Consider the following 17,206-nt stretch of genomic DNA (forward strand, 5'->3'; position numbering starts at 1 on the left):
TGATCGTACGATTCGCATAGTATTGAGATAACTAAAAGCAGATAAATATAAAAAAAATAATATTCAATATTAAGCTATTGTAATACAGATGCAAAAATAATGAGAAGTGAGATAATTAGTGAATTTGGCTCTAACAGAAAATTAGGTAAAGAGATATTGTTGATAACTGGTTTTTTTGACGGGGACGAAACGGCGGGGGCGAAACGTCCGTTTACCATTGTAATACAATAGTATTACAATTGTCAGGATTTGTGATATTATTAAAGTAAGAAATTTCGGATGCATAATTGCATAGACGATTGTTTCGACTGGGTAAGGGGAATATTTATTTTTATATGCGCATACTTATATAATATTATGTTTTAACATATTATATGGTTAACTGTCAAAAACATTAATATTGGAAATTACATACGTAGGTACAATTTTCATAAAAATGTAGAAATATTGAAATCCATATAGTTTGCATGATCATTAACGTTAAATAAATCTACCAAATCTGATAGGTAAACCAGCCCATCATGGAGATATTATACCTGCATTTCATGTCGTCCAGCTGAACGGTATTAAAATATGATTTATGACAATTTAAATTTCATGAGTGGTATCATATTCAGGCTAAATATTTTCTCATGTTTATTTGTACATTTGCTATTATGAGTAAAAAAAGCTTTAAAAGATACTTTAATGTTTCTCATAAGTTTTTAATCATACCACAAATAAAAAAATATAAATATATAAATAGTTACTATCTTTAAAGTTCAATTTTTTATTAAACTAATCAGTAATCAATATCACGAATATTTGCAAACAATTTTAACACTTAAGCCTAAAGTTTAAAAATGTAATACAATAAATTAGATTCCTCCTATAAGTTTTATTCTTCAAAATTAAGATTAAAGTTTATTTTATTTAATATACTAATAAATATTTGCATAGTACAAATTGTTGTATGCTTAACTCTTTAAAAATTAATAAAATATAACTAATTGCTATAATAAAAACAATTACATTAAAATTTTGTTTTAATTTTAATTCTTCATTTTTGAAATTAGTGTTACAATTAATTATTTGTAAATCAGTAAAGAAGTAAACAAAATAATTAATAACTTTGACATGTTAAATAATTGTTTATTCAAATAATTAATTAAAATTAAAAAACAACTAGAGAACAAATCAATTTTAAATTATGGAGGAAATATTCACTTGCTTTTACGTTTTAATATACAAAATTGAATACAATCAATTTAAAATCACGCATCTGTTTAAACAAAGTATTGTGTAATTATATTTTTTAATTATCTAAGTACACAATTTATTGCAACTGTTCAAACCACGCACAATTTAGTTATTAGAAATTCGAGATCATGATTATATAGTATATTATAATATGGATACACTTTTGTTTCGTATAAAGCGAATTACCAAATAATTGTCGTTAAAAAAAAATCAACAATGTTGAGTCAGTTTTCGTTATTTTCGGTGATTTTAATTTTATTGGGAGGACGATGTTTTTATGGCATTAACGGAGAGCAGCAGCAACAGGAACAACAACAACAGCAGCAACCCGAGCAACCTGCAAAAATAGAAGAAATTACAGATGTAATTATATATTGTTAAATTAATTTCATAATGTTTTTTTGAAGATTAGGTAGGTACGCCAAATACCATCATCCACCTAAAACAAAACGTGATTGTACTTATAGAAGAAAAAACCAATACAGTATTTAAACGTGAACAAAAAAATTTTAAAATCGTTTGTGGCCTTAATTGTTGGCGGTATATATAAAGAGTTTTGAATAATTTATTTGTTTTAAAAAATAACTAAATTTAAATATTTTATTTTATTGACAATTCAAATATTTTCTTAAGGGCTGCTGTATGATTATTTTTGTAGGAATAATAATCAATAAATTATTTTTGATAATATTTAATTATATATCTACCTATAAGTAATAATTATTTTACATAATTAAGTTTCAATCAAAAATTAAACTTATTTAGAATTCTCTTGTAAATTATTTATTTAAAAAAATGTTGGGTACTCAATGAACACTTAATGATTATAACAATAATTAAAGTTTCTTTTATTTTGCTCTTTACTCTATAGTCTATAGCAACGGTTCCAAAACTGTGAGACGCGCCTCCCTTGCGAGTAGCGAGCACATGACAGGGGAGGCTCGATCCGTGTTATTTATCATAACAATAAAAACTATTGTATATTTAAATACTATAAATTTATTATTTATTTATTCATGGGAGGCGCAATTATTTTTTTTATTTTTAGGGTGGCGTAAACTAAAACATTTTGAGAAACGCTGCTCTATATAGAATCTAAAATTCTATAATGATCTTGGAATTTGTTATTGTTTTAGTTCGAAGGCAGATGGTTTGCAGTTATGTCAACTCCACGCTCCGACGGCGGAGAGTGTAATATTCTCACCAGTACGGTTTTATTGAATACATTTAAAATATCCTTGTTTTTTTTTACATGTTAATTTTATATTTCATATCTATAAACTAATACTTAAGAACAAAGTGATTGGAAATTTGTAATTTATCTCTATAATTGAAAGTCTGGGGGGGGGGACTCAGGGGGCAAATGCAAATTTTTTTCAATTTTTGTTTAAGCAATTATATGGATCTATTCTCATTTTATTTATAAATCAAATTTGTACTTAAGCTTAAATTTTGCTAATGGAATAGGAACTATAAGTATTATTACAAAAGGAATAAATCCAGATATGGCACAATGGCTCAAAATAACAGCAGTAGAAACACTAGGAACAAAACGTAAAATAAAAATATTAAAATTTATTTTATACTACCTACACAATCTATTACAATATGTTGAACAATAAGTGAATTCCATGTTGCACGGGGAAAAAAAATAAAATGACGAGTGACTGAGTGAAGATTCCTCCCGTTGAAGGATATAACTTCTATTTGAAAATGTAAAACTAATTTGTTGATTTATTTTCTTCACACATAATTCGGAGTTTGATTAAGTAAATACATAGAACAAGTATTGAAGTAGAAAAAATTTATTTTTTGATTTAAAATTACGACTATTGATATAATAATAAATTGATAATAAGCTCTCATTTATTTTTATACTTTTTAGTAATTAAAATAAAATTCAACTGTAGTATTTCTTATTTTATATTTTCTATAATTATATAATATAATATTAAGAATTAGGATATATATAGATATAGTATTAAAAATTATAATATATTAACGATGTTCTAATTATTATTGGACCGTTTATATCGGTTTAAATTTTCAATACCACTAATCGTATAAATATTCAATTCGTATATTGAATATCGTATAATATCCTCAATAAAATTATATAGGTACATATTATAAGATATTTTTCAGTGGAAATAACATAATTGCTTATAGATTTAAATCTACTGAATTACTGAACATTAATATATTATCACTAGCCGCTTATTTTTTGTTTTTTAGATTTTTAGAGATGAATTTATTGGTTTTACAATGTGTATTTTTTGGTCTGCCATCATCTTCAGGGACAATAAAAATGCTTTGGTTTTATACTTTAAAGATAGTTCTAATTACTATTTTTGTTAAACGTATTATTACAATGTTAACTCTTAATGTATGGTATTATTGTAATAATAATTACACAGTACATATTTAAACTTTAAATGTAGCCTATTTTGTTTTATAAATAGATAACAAAGTGCCATGCCAATGTATATCAGCAGATTTTCTGTCTCTCCAGAGCGCTGCAGGCTATCAAGTGTACATGTATGCAATAAATAACGCGTAAGTCGTTTGTCATGAGCCAAAAGTTATAAAATATATTATCAAACAGCTGAAATTATCATAAATTATAATTCGCATTATATATTAAATTATAATACATTAACTATTTTTTTATACTTTTGTTTTACAATTTCACGTACTTTTATTATGTTCAGGACTTCTAAAATAACAGTCGATATAGGAGGTGCATCGTGCGTGCCACCCGACAATAAAAAAGAAGTCCAAGGTTGCATTTACAGCCGTAAGCAACAAATATAATATATTATAATATTATTATACATTTTATACGCTAATGTTTGTACAATGATAAATAACAGTGAAAAAGGAGAGCTTCGTGGGACAGAGTATCGCTTCTAATGTTTTTTTATTTCCAAAGTACACCCCTCACCCCTTTTCCGTTAATTAAGAGCCAAATGAACTATTGATTGAATTATCTTTTTCCAAAATGTGATTTTAGTGATTTTACATAGATAGTTGTCGAGTTAATTTGATGGCACGTTATATTTTGTAAGTCGCAAAAGCGGTAGTTCACAACACAGTAACATCACCCATACAGCCATATAGATATTTATATTGTTTATGTTATCATCAAAGAACAGACTCGAATTATGTTTTAAAATACTTTTTACTAATTGCTATGTGCAGGGTATCTTGGTATGCTTTGAATATGGTTTCATTTTAGAACAAACGTACCTATATACATTTTATTTTGCATAAAAATGTATAGGTACTTAGATGTTTATGCATATTTTTATAACGACTTATTTCGCTGTCTGCTTCATCTAATATTTTCTCAATTCTATAATGAGCATTATTTTTAACTATATAACTTGTAAAATTCAATTAAGTTTTAGTTAATTATCAAAATCGGGTTTCGTGTAAAAATAAAATAGCAACTGCCAACTATAATAATTACATTTTTAGGTGCTACAATGGATATGAGCGTAATACAAAAAACACCATATGGTCTATCTGAAAATGTTCACGGAAGTGAATGTAAGTACAAGACGATCTGAGTTAACACCAAACATAATCATTTAACAAAAATAATAAACTAATTAATAATATATGACTATTTTTAGTTTTTTATAAGTTTAAAATGACCATTATCGGCTCTAATCTCGAATATAAGTATATGATCACCACAATGTCCTCAGGTAAGAAATAATATTTAAATGACTATATAATAGCTACATAATGGTAATATAATATTATATCATATTATTTTTGTAATATTATTACTGTAGTGGGTACCTATTACTAAATTAAAATATTATTAGGTATATTAGAGCATAATATAAGAATATTATTGTAGAGTAAACAGTATAATTATAGTCTTTTAATTTTATAAATTTCTTTAAAACTTTGGAGAAATTTTAGTATTCTTTGTAATACTTTACTACTTGTTTTTAATCCAAGCACCGAAAAAATGAATAAACTACAGCTCCACTTTCTAAAAATATTTTTAACACCAAAAGTTTGCATACCATTAAATTAATAAAATTACAGCCATATCGATGTAAAACCATGTTAAAATTAAACCATTGGACTTGCAAAGCTATATTTAATTATGAAAGTAGGGAATAATAGGATAATTAGAAGTTAAAACTCGACAAAAAACTAATATGCAATTTACAAATAAAAAAATAGAATTACCTTTATAATAACAACCAAATTAATAGATATAATTTTGTAAAAAAATTATTAGCTTCATTTAATAATATTTAATAAAATATATTAGTTTGCATTGTCATTTTATTACATTTAATTGTCTACTGATAACGATCGACTATATATTTTGTTATATGTATGTATGCATTATTATTAAATAATTAGTTTTTAGTTATTACTAGGTACTTAGATTTAAAATAATTGCATTAGAAGTTAAAGTGATATACTTATTATAAAATGACCACGATGCATGTGCATTTACGGTGCACCATAAAAATATGCATTATAGGTACCTACACATCCTACACCCAATATCAAAGCGAGATTTAAATAAATCATTATTTCGTTACATATAAAAAGTTATTAATTACAATTATTTTAATGGCTGTCAGGTTGTTTTATTAATTTTTTTTTTTTAAATTTTAGATAAAGCTTCTGAAGAAACGGTTGTATGGTGCAGAGTTAGAGCACCAGGTAGAAATACTATCTGGAGGCAAATAGTACTACACTTTCAACGTCTAAAAATGGATATACACGATTTAGATTTCATTAATCAGCTAAATTGTGTGTATCCAACGATACCTCAATGCAACGAAATATTTTTCTGTTAATAATCAAAAATGCTATTCGATACTGTACGTTAATTGTATAGGTAGTAATAAAATACATAGTATAATAAATGTATTATTCTATTAAACAATTAAAATTATCAAACATATTTATATCAAATATTTTTTTAAATTATAATAATACTTTAACGATGTAATATTTTTTGAAATGTTTAAAAAAGTTATAAGGAATATATACACACACACATATGTATATATATAATATACAATATCGAATGATATACTATGTTACCATAATCAATATATTGTCTTAAGTAAACAAATATCACTAACTCGTATACTAAAAGAAGGTATAATAAAGCGTTATTGATATTACAGAAAAAAAAAATTTGTTACCAATTAATTGTTATGTACCTATTTATATATTTTATGTTGGCAAGTGGCAACGGCATGATTTCAGTGACAGCTGACAGATACGAGTTGGAATATAATTCATTAATTATTATGTCTGTTCAGTTGATAAGAAAAAGGAAAAATAAATCCTAAGAATAATTATTAATTTACAAAAACAGCAAAAAGCAATAATTGCAATAATGTGAGGTTTAAATAAGTTTGTTTCAGCATGACTTCGTGACATAACTGTGATTCGATTATTCTATACACAGTAAATATAATATATAACAGATATCTGTACAAATAACCGTGATTCTATGTATATATTTATTATTTATGATGTATCCATAGACCTTATAAGCTATACCGTATAAGGTCTATGGATGTATCATACTGTTTTTACTTTTTATGTTTATTTTAGTTTATTAACTTATGCTTGTTAAAGCATTACCTACGGTTTGACAATTAATAGTATTAAAAATATTTGAAAACACATCCAGTACAATAAATTAAATTGCTATTGTGAAGTGTACGTATTTAAGTGTACAATTTAATGATGCATATTAGTGTATACAATCTTTTAGATTTGATCATAATATTATGTTTCTAAATTCTAACCATACATACATCCAATATACACCATTCATCATTATATATAAATATATAATTGCTTATATGTACAGATAATATTGTCTTGATAGGTATAGTATGATACAATAAACTGATATGAAACAGGTTGCTGAAAAAAATCGGTAATTCTCGTGTATATGTAATATGTGACAACGTGAGATCGCTTGTAAAGTTACCACAAATCGTTATACTTAGGTTTCTCCGGAGTTCTGGTGGTCTGATGAGGCTCTGCGTTTATGTGGATAAATATATCCATATTATAATTCCTATAATCTGTCATGCGGACAAATCGTAGGAATGATGTAAGGAATCGTCGACCGTCGTGGACCATGTCATAGCCACAAGTATAACACAAGTATTTATTTCATTCTAAGTTATTATACATTTATTATATAACATTTTTGCTAGGAACTACTTAAATAGAAAATTTTTAAACTTTAAACTAACAACCTAACTAGTTTTAATACCTATATCATTTGTGTCCTTGTCATCCTATATGGCTATATCAGATAAACTATATAATGTGCACGGTGCGTTGGTGTACCATCGTTGAAAAATTTGTAATGAAATCCGGAGTTTCCATTAAGACGAGCGACTGAACGAGGTCATGATTACAACAGCAGTCTCATCATTGACACATATCATGTATTGTAGTGTTTTATATTTATATCTAAAACTTGAAAATTTAGTACATCTTAAAAAAAACTACTCTTAAAAAATGACCAACAATGTTGTCTTAAAAACATAAAAACTTAAATGTTTTAACTTAAATACAAAACTTACAAGTTAATTTAAACAAGTATTGAACTATGTAAAAAGGTACGACTACTTTACTCATAATTATAAAAGTTTATAATTAGTGAATAGTTTATTTTTAACTTTAAATGACACTTAAAGTATTTTAGACTTAATATGATGATTTTTTTGTACATTTTGTTTTAATTAAAATATTTTTTATAAGCTCACCCTTCATTGTCTTATCGAGTTTTCATTGTGATCAGATATTTTAATATTTGATAGTGTACAAAGTACCTGATACATGTGTTATTAGTTATAACTATACTGTCTACAGTGGTGCCCAACTCTCGGTCTGAGGTTCGCGAAGGTATAAAAGTAGCCCATTACAAATTTTGAATGAAACGATTTTTTTTTTTTTATCATATTGTACTAGCGATTTTTTCTATCGGACATTTTCAATTATAAATTTTACGATTTAATATCGATATCACTAGTGCACTTAAAATAGCGTACAGATCAAATTATATCTAATATGCACCTATTTATAATATATTGTACACTATTATGTAGTATGTGTGATAACATTATATTATTAGATTAAGATAGAGATTGTTCATACTTTTATATTTGGAGGTCCGCTTGAAGATAATTGTTTACCAAAGTGGCCCGCCAAAGTAAAAAGGTTGGACATCACTGGTATGTATTCCATTCGCCGAAAGAATGTAGTTACTTCGTACATACAACTATAGTGTTGAGGAGATTGGATTTGGATGTTTGTGGTGAGTTTTGTGCGATGTCTTTTGGTTTGTATAAGCAGCTACTACGCATTGCAACGAGCTAAGATGTGAAAAATTAATAATTATTAACAACAGCTATAGGATAATATATAATACTATATATTATAATATATTATACTGCAGTAACGTACTTATTTTGCCTACACTATACGCCGGGCAATATTTTATGTCTAGTGTCTACGTAATAATAATAGGTATGTAAAACAATATTATTATATTATATTATATGTTGTGAGTTTAAAAACCAGATTAAATTGTAGGCTTCAACTTATACCTACCATTGAATTTTATTGTATTTTTTTTTACTTTTTAAATTACATTTTTCTGTTAGGGTCCTTGTTCTCCTTTCATTTTTTTTTTTTTATTTAAACTCAATTCTATATAGTATATATTTGTATTATTTTTGACCCGTTATCTCAGGGCGACCTTTAGAGTTTAGATAATCATTCATTAATAAACCATTAAGAGAAATCTGAGAAAGTAATTTTTTTGGGTATAAAAATCAGTTATATAATAATATATAGAAATAAGATACCATTTATTTTCTGATCAATTACGTGTATTATATACAATTATCAGTACTTGTCAGCAAAAATTATACAGTGACTGATACGTAGCACCTAATATGATGTGTGTTTATGTTATATTTTTTTGCGTTCTTATCGTTGTCATTGTTAGTAATAATGAACATCATATTATATTATATTAAAAATAAACATAATTTTGTCATCATACTTATGATGTTGAGTAAAAATGTGTGTGCTCATCGCTCGATTAACTACTGTAAGCTATACGAACCATCACTAGTCTTAAGTATATATTTAAAATCCCAAAAATCAGAATTTGAATGTATCATCCTTGGTGAATCACACTCTATATTATATTTGTAGATTTGGCATTTCCTTAAGTCCTTGAATTTGTTTTGGCTGATAAAATTATCTACTTAACTCTAACTAAAGGACAAAGACATGAATTATGTTTGTCTTGTTAAACTAGATAATATAATAACTACCTATACTTTAATTGATTACAAATAGATCCAAGAATAAATTACTGTTTAGTATTTAACCAAAAGATGGCCGGAATTAGTATTGTAGTAGGAAATCTTCACACATAACGTGTTCAGTGTTCACATATACATAATGTTAAATGCGACTGTCAAGAAAGTTATGAATTATAATGATGTTATGTTGATTTGACTACTAAAGGATAACTCAATACCGTTGACTTTGTTCCCGTAAGTAAGAAATAAGATCAATATTGTTTGTTTCATTTAAAAATAATAAACTTATACAATTATACTACATTTTAAAACTTTTTTAGACAGGTATAATTGTATTTATTCGGTTAGAAGGAAATGGTGGGTTTTTAATTTCTCACAAACTGACTTATATTTATAGATTGGTAAATCAAGCAAGTTTTCGCATAACTGGAGAACTCTAGGATATTATTGTTTGCCACAAATATACAAATCTATTGGTGAATTATGATTACTAAGCATAATAGAGAGCAATATTATATAGTTAATAGATTTCTGGGATTTTAATTATTTTTTTTAGTTTCTATAGTGAGTTATTTGTTCTGCACGACTGCCACATTGCAGTCATCCAATAAGAAACATTAAAACAATCGGAAATACTAAATATGTTGCAAATAAAAAATGATTTGGTTTTTAAATTGTATGTATTTACAGTTTTGTATTTATTTAGTACGCCTGCTGCATTAGATTATTGGGAATACTTACAACTACCTATTGATTTATAAATCTCTTATTACCTATTATGTTATCTGTTTAATTAGTTAATTACTGTTTTCAACACTAAAGAATTTTCAAAAATAATAAAATTAATAATAAATAATTTATTAAATATGCTTAAACTAAAATACATTTAAATATATCCAATTTTATAAATATGTTATTATTATTATTATTATTATTATCTTACTGTCATACTTGGAGCAACTGATATTCATAATGATTAATAAGGACTTCGAATTTCGGAAGAGTACCTACTGTATTTAAAGCATAGACAATAGATACCTATATTAACTAACAGTTAAAATAGTTAAATACTTAAATGTCTGAAACAATCACTTTTTGTTACAATGCCGCGCAATGACATATCCCCAGTTACCACCCAGATGGATTGATATCAATCCACATCGGTTACTGTCTTATCAGAAAGTGATAACTGATAAGTGTCATATCTACGGAGAACTCTCGTTCGGACTTCTGAGTCACAACTGCCGACTGCCGACTGCCGAGTGCCGACTGCCGACGGTTATTCTGCATTTCTTGTCTTCTTGATTTTTCGTCAAAATTACGTATCGTCAATCTTTCGTGTTCTCGATAATTTGCAATTTACACTTTTATGGCATTTATGAAAGATTTCATATAAAAGCTGAAGTTAAAGAACTATTGAAATCAATTATCTAATAAAATAAATCGTAAATTCGTAAACACGCAGTACATAAGCTATTCGATTCGAAATTGAATTACTAATAGATTAATTCTAAACTCCTACACAGTACTAAATTCTGTCGAGTGAGATGAATTGTAAATCGTTCTATTAATAATTCCATTGCCCAGTTGGCAGAGTTTATTGTATAAATAATAAATAATTAGGATGGTATTAGGTATGTAATATTTTGTTCTCACATTTTTAGAATTTTAAAAATACCTATTTTAATTGATTTTATGTTCAAAAGATAAATGTGATCACACAATATTTTGATAACTGATAAACATTAAAATGAAGAAAAACTTCTTGAAAAGTAGCGTTGAAAACGCTTCACTCAACATACTCTTGCAAGTTAGTTTACACATTATATCCATTATTTTAATATTTAAAAATACTATTCACTTTTATTGATGTTTTTTAATCTTTTTAGATTGCATTTCGATGTTTGACATTTGTTATTAACGCTTTTGTGTTGCGGCATGTCTCTCAAAATGAAATAGGAATTACCAATGTCCGTTTATTATTGCTCGAGTCAACAATTTTGTTTTTGAGCAGAGAAGCATTTCGCCGTGCGTGTTTAACAGATACCTTGCATCATAATTGGCTCAAGGTCATCAATCTCATTTGGTTCTCGTATGAAATATCTGGTTTTCTTTAAAAATTTAAATAATTCACATATATTATATTATTTTTTAGTGTACCATTATGTGCCACCATTTGTGGAATATGTGGCTTCATTTGGCTTCGATTGTTGAGCCAACCTGATATTACAGTTACTACTTATTATGAATTTGGTGTATGGTCAATTCTCATAAGTTGCATCATTGAACTATGCTGTGAACAGTTATATATTGTAGCGCAAGCTTTCTTATTTGTTAAGTTGCAGGTAATTAAAAATAATTTTTTTATTGTATATGTAGATATGAAATAGGTATTGGATATAAAAAAGATCCCTTTGAGCTATAATGCTAACAAGGGTTCTTTTTTGTTGTTTTGTTTGTAAATAAAACTGAACAGATTTTAGGTTGTACTAGAAATAATAAACATTGCTGTTCGTACAATTGTTTACACCACAATGGTGTTGTATTGGAATGGCCAGAATGCTGTACTAGCATTTTCATTTGCACAACTTGCATCAGTCATAGCATATACAATGTCGTTTTACCTATACTTTTGGTATTATACAAAAAAAAACAAAAAAGATTTTCCATTCAAATCCATGTGGGAATTTTTTCCAAATTTTACTGGAAAAGTAAGTTTTCATGTCTAAATCAACATTAGATAGTAATATAAAAAATTATTTTAGAAATGGTCTGAATGTGTCGATTTTTCATTACTAATGTTGTTGTGGAGTTTCTTGAAACAAGGATTTATGAAACAACTATTGACTGATGGTGAACGTTATGTAATGACATTCTTTAACACATTACAATTTGATCAACAAGGTGTATATGATGTTGTTAACAATTTGGGATCATTAGCTGCTAGATTTTTGTTCAAACCTGTTGAAACAGCAGCATACTTTTATTTTAGTCAACTTGTTCAAAGAGAAGTGCCGATCCAAACACAAATCAAACAGGTATTCAATATTATACATGTATTATGGTATGTAAATGTTATAATGACTATGTCTTAGGATTCAAACCGCATAAAAGAAGCAGCTAGCGTTTTGGAATGTCTGTTACGTGTCAATAGCTCTATTGGTCTAATTGCACTATCTTTTGGACAAGCATATGCTAAATTAGCATTATTTATCTATGGAGGATCAACATTGGCTACTGGAATTGGACCAGTGTTGTTACAAATGCATTGTTTGGCCATTTTATTTTTAGCTGTCAATGGTATCACTGAATGTTATGCAGCAGCTACTATGAATGTTGCTGAATTAAACAAGTTTGTTTGCAATTTCTTTTGTTAATCTAAATCACATATTATGTGTAATATGTTTAATATTTTTTTTATACATTTTAGATACAATGTAGAAATGGTTGTATTATCTGTGATATTTTTATTTATTTCTCTATTGTTTTCTACACTTTTTGGCGGAATTGGATTTATTTTTGCAAATTGTTGTAATTTTACATTTAGAATCATCCAATGGTAAAAACTCATTTCATCATTATTAGAGTGTTTAGTATTAATTTTGTATCATTTTTTTAGTGGTCGTTATATTCTATCTCAATATAAAAATACTAATTATAATCCACTTAATGGATTAATGCCAAAAAAATCATTCATTTGTTGTTTAACGATGTCAACTATTGTTACAATGTACTCTCAAGTGAGCATAATTTTATTAATTAGGACATTAGGTATCAAACAGAAAATAAAAGTATAAAGTTGTTATATAATTAAATATTTTTCATTAATTTGAAAGAATTTAATATATAGAATTGTAAGTGGAAACTATTAGTATACATTTTAAATAAATAAAACTAAAATTAATTTATTTTATAGTTTGAAAATGATATTTTATTATTGTTTGTGCTAATAAGATTATTTTTTTTTCAGGAAAAATATTATGAAGAAAACAAACTTACACATATTTTAATAGGCGGTGCATTGTTTTTAATAACAATATCAGTTTGGTTGTATGAAGAAATATCTACATTTAAGTTTTTAACAAAAATTTATCGCTCAAAACACAATTAAACTACTTTCCAAAAAGTTTTTATGTTTTAAAATCTTATTAAAATTATAATTTACTTATTTAAAACTGAAACAATTTAAGGAACAATTAAAAGTGAAAAGTAAACTTTAACAATTTTAAAGTATGTACACATTTCTAATACAATTCATCTGTAGGATAATTTAAGTGACTTTAAAATTTGTTTTTAAGAATATACTATGTTATACTATATTTATAAAAAAATAAAATTTTAATTATTACCCAATGATCTATAAACTTATACCTATTAGCTGGACATGATACAAGTATACAATGATTTGTATAATTTGTTTACCCTATGTGTTTACTGTAGAATACTGAATAATGGTGTATTATTAATTTATTTTACTAAAATTTTTAAGGCAATGATTATTTATTTTTTATTAGAAGAATAAATTCTAGTAAATTCTATACTTACTCATCACAATAAATTTTCTTTGACAATACTTAAACCTTGTTAGTGAGCTAATTTGATCGAGATGGACAATCCACTTATGACGGATTTGAATGTAGCACTATATTTACACATATTTTTGGACACAGTTCTAACTATTCTCTTATCTTTTCCCTAAGAAGAATTTTAAATTTTACTTAAAATCTGTTAATAGCTTTTGAGTATATAAGCTACATTCATTTGACACACATATATATACTGCCCTGCTAAGCAAAAGTGCCGTAAAACTCAATTTCTTATTTTTGAGAAAAATGAATGTTTGTTTTTTTAATTTTATTATAACTTTATTATTTGTTATCCCAATTAATTTAGTATAATACATATTCACCTTTATAGTTTTTTTGACGAGGAATGCAATGAAATAATAAAATAAAACTTTTATCCATATGTTACATGAATAAAAGTTATTTTGATGTTATTACTTAGAGCCATAAGCCGTAAATATACCACTATTTACTAAATAAAAACGCCGTAAGTCAATTTTACGGCATTATTGCTTAATAATTATAATTGTCTATAGATATAATTACTTGAACTAATGGCCGTAAATAATTTTATATTTATTATGATAGATATTATATCTTGGTTAGTAGATACTATAACTTGGGTAGAACATAGAAATATTAAGCAAAAATGCCGTATCTATCAAAATATTTACGGCGTTTATGCTTAGTAAATGTATGATACGGCGTTCTTACTTAGTAGTTCTAATTTTCTTCGTTACTTACGGCGTTTCTCAATAACGTTTTATGTGTTTGTAGCCTATTTAATGTGATTTTGGGGGTATTTTTTCTACAGAGAATGTGTAAAATGTGTTTACCGATCAGATGCCGTATCTATCTAATTTTTTTTTTTTCGAGTTACGGCACTTTTGCTTAGCAGGGCAGTATATATGTATAATATAAAAAAAATATTTATTTCTGTAATCAATGGTAATTTTAAACATTAAAAAAAAAAAAAAAAAAAAAAAATGATTTTTGTTAGTTAAAATGAAATTCATTTGTGAGTCATTCTATAGTTAATTATAAGAGTAGAAAAATGAAGTTATTGACACTCCCAGAGTCTGAAAATGTGCAGCAAAATTATGTGCTAATATATCCAGTAATTTCTAAGTCTAGAAGTCCAGTACGTTCATATGTATTTATAAATATATTTTTTTAATATTTTATAGCATTCAGTTATTTATAACTTATCTACAACCAATATTAATTTGTTAGTTTTCTTAAGTTATAATTGATTATGAGTCGGACAACTATATTATTTTTTGAAAAATATCTTAATCAGTTGAAACAATAACTCCAAATTTATAAACAACTTGCTGACTATACATATTTGACGGTTTGAGAATAATGCTGTTGAAGTTTTTCTAGAAGATTTTAAAATATTAAAATACATTTTTTTAATGTATAAAGTAACAATAATTAATTAAATTACATGTGTAACAGCATCTGGAAATAGTTGTGGACGTATACAGATTCCAGAATGTTTGTTGTATATAGTATTTGATTTGCCTTTGATGGGCTTGATGTCTTGGAAATAGTTCATTTGTGTCGAAGACGTTTTCATTTCATAATCTAAATTGTGTTCTTCTTCCATTAGTTCTGCATCACTTGCAAATTTATATTCATCAGAGATAAGACTCTCGTGTTCATTTTCATATTTATCAAATTTTGCTAATGGTGCTTCTATATCAGTTACCTTCATAACCTCTTCATTAAATAACGATTTACCATAATTTGGAAAATCCTGAGCAGTATTTATATAGACACATGGCATATTTGTATAAATATCCAACATGCGACCACTTTGTTTATGTACTAAGCTGAATTAAATAATGTTTAATTCAGCAAACAAAATATTTTAAGCAATGAAATAGTATTTATGTTTACCTGGCTGCTAAATTAAATGCTTTTCGTTCTTTTCCTTTGAACAATTTGAACGTATGATTGTATCCAAAACCAGGAACAATAGGAAAAGCTTTTTTTAATAATCTTGGTACACGTAAATCAAGACATGTGCGATGGACATTTTTAATCAAACCAACAGGTCTTCTCTCTGGTTCTTTTATTGCCATGTATTCTTCAGCATTAACCATTATTGAATGATTCATGAGTTCAGACTCTCCGGTATTCTATAATATGTTATAGTTTCCCATATAAAATAATATTAAATAAGAGACTATGTTTAGTTCTTACTTGTCCAGCTAAATTGAAGAACATATTTAAAGCCATATTTACTGGAGTTGATTTTGATGTCATACCGACATAGTCTACAACTAACTCATTTTTGCAAGTCAAACGAAATGTTATTCGAGCTTGAAATGTTCCTGGATAACCTTCTTCTCCATCTTTACTTGAGTATGTTAATACTAGTTCACCATCCGCTACATACCCATCCCACATGACTTTATCAAATCCCTTTTCACCGCCATTGAAGTGATGACCATCACGATTTCTGTTGAGTTCATAAATTTCACCTTTGTCGTTTTCGAGATGACCGTTACTAATATAATCTGTTACTCTGCCTAATGTACCGCCAATGGAATGTGTATTTTGTGATTTATAGTCTATTCAACAGACTGACATAATGATGACTGAGTTTCAAATAATTATATAATATAATAAAACTGACCTTCAATTGAGTCAAAACCAAGTAAAACATCTTCTAATTCACCAAGCGCATTTGGTACCCAGCAAGAAATAACAGTAGCACCATAATTAATGATTTCAATAACAACTTTTTGTTCATTCTTTAAAGTATATTTAGTCACTTTGACATTTTGTCCAGCATCATCCTTTATAATACATAAAGTTTAATGCTTATCTAGGTATTTAGAAAAAACAGTTACTTTAATGCATCCATAGTTTTCTACAATGATGAGGTTAGTATCATGAACACTTTTTTTCTGTTCTTCTGTTTCATATAATAAATCATTGAATACATCATCATTAATTGGATTTAATAATATAGCCTCAGAAGAAAGTTTAGAATTATTCATTTTAAAGCTAAAATTATTTTATTATGTACGA

The 17,206-nt window shown here is 26.5% G+C and overlaps 3 protein-coding genes across 3 annotated transcripts; 2 read left to right on the forward strand and 1 right to left on the reverse strand.

The window, feature by feature from the left end:
* Nucleotides 1-1,331: 1,331 nt before the first annotated feature.
* Nucleotides 1,332-6,184, forward strand: LOC114120354 (uncharacterized). Its single transcript, XM_027982232.2, has 7 exons — nucleotides 1,332-1,602; nucleotides 2,376-2,445; nucleotides 3,702-3,795; nucleotides 3,951-4,036; nucleotides 4,720-4,791; nucleotides 4,878-4,952; nucleotides 5,893-6,184. Exons 1-7 carry the CDS (start codon nucleotides 1,456-1,458, stop codon nucleotides 6,075-6,077), a joined length of 729 nt encoding a protein of 242 aa, XP_027838033.1. The 5' UTR covers nucleotides 1,332-1,455; the 3' UTR covers nucleotides 6,078-6,184.
* Nucleotides 6,185-10,827: 4,643 nt separating this feature from the next.
* Nucleotides 10,828-13,950, forward strand: LOC114120353 (protein RFT1 homolog). The gene is made up of 10 exons (XM_027982231.2): nucleotides 10,828-11,230; nucleotides 11,303-11,406; nucleotides 11,486-11,688; nucleotides 11,752-11,941; nucleotides 12,080-12,307; nucleotides 12,362-12,634; nucleotides 12,692-12,948; nucleotides 13,027-13,155; nucleotides 13,216-13,336; nucleotides 13,567-13,950. Exons 2-10 carry the CDS (start codon nucleotides 11,347-11,349, stop codon nucleotides 13,705-13,707), a joined length of 1,602 nt encoding a protein of 533 aa, XP_027838032.2. The 5' UTR covers nucleotides 10,828-11,230; nucleotides 11,303-11,346; the 3' UTR covers nucleotides 13,708-13,950.
* A 1,365-nt stretch (nucleotides 13,951-15,315) lies between these two features.
* LOC114120358 (galactose mutarotase-like) lies at nucleotides 15,316-17,175 on the reverse strand. The gene is made up of 6 exons (XM_027982237.2): nucleotides 17,026-17,175; nucleotides 16,809-16,971; nucleotides 16,373-16,743; nucleotides 16,067-16,308; nucleotides 15,612-15,999; nucleotides 15,316-15,543 (listed from the first exon to the last, which is right to left on the reverse strand). The coding sequence occupies exons 1-6, from the start codon at nucleotides 17,173-17,175 to the stop codon at nucleotides 15,454-15,456; spliced, it is 1,404 nt and encodes a 467-aa protein (XP_027838038.1). The 3' UTR covers nucleotides 15,316-15,453.
* Between the last annotated feature and the right edge of the window lie 31 nt (nucleotides 17,176-17,206).

This window comes from Aphis gossypii, chromosome 2 (assembly GCF_020184175.1).
Source record: "Aphis gossypii isolate Hap1 chromosome 2, ASM2018417v2, whole genome shotgun sequence".
In the NCBI taxonomy this organism is placed as follows: domain Eukaryota; kingdom Metazoa; phylum Arthropoda; class Insecta; order Hemiptera; family Aphididae; genus Aphis; species Aphis gossypii.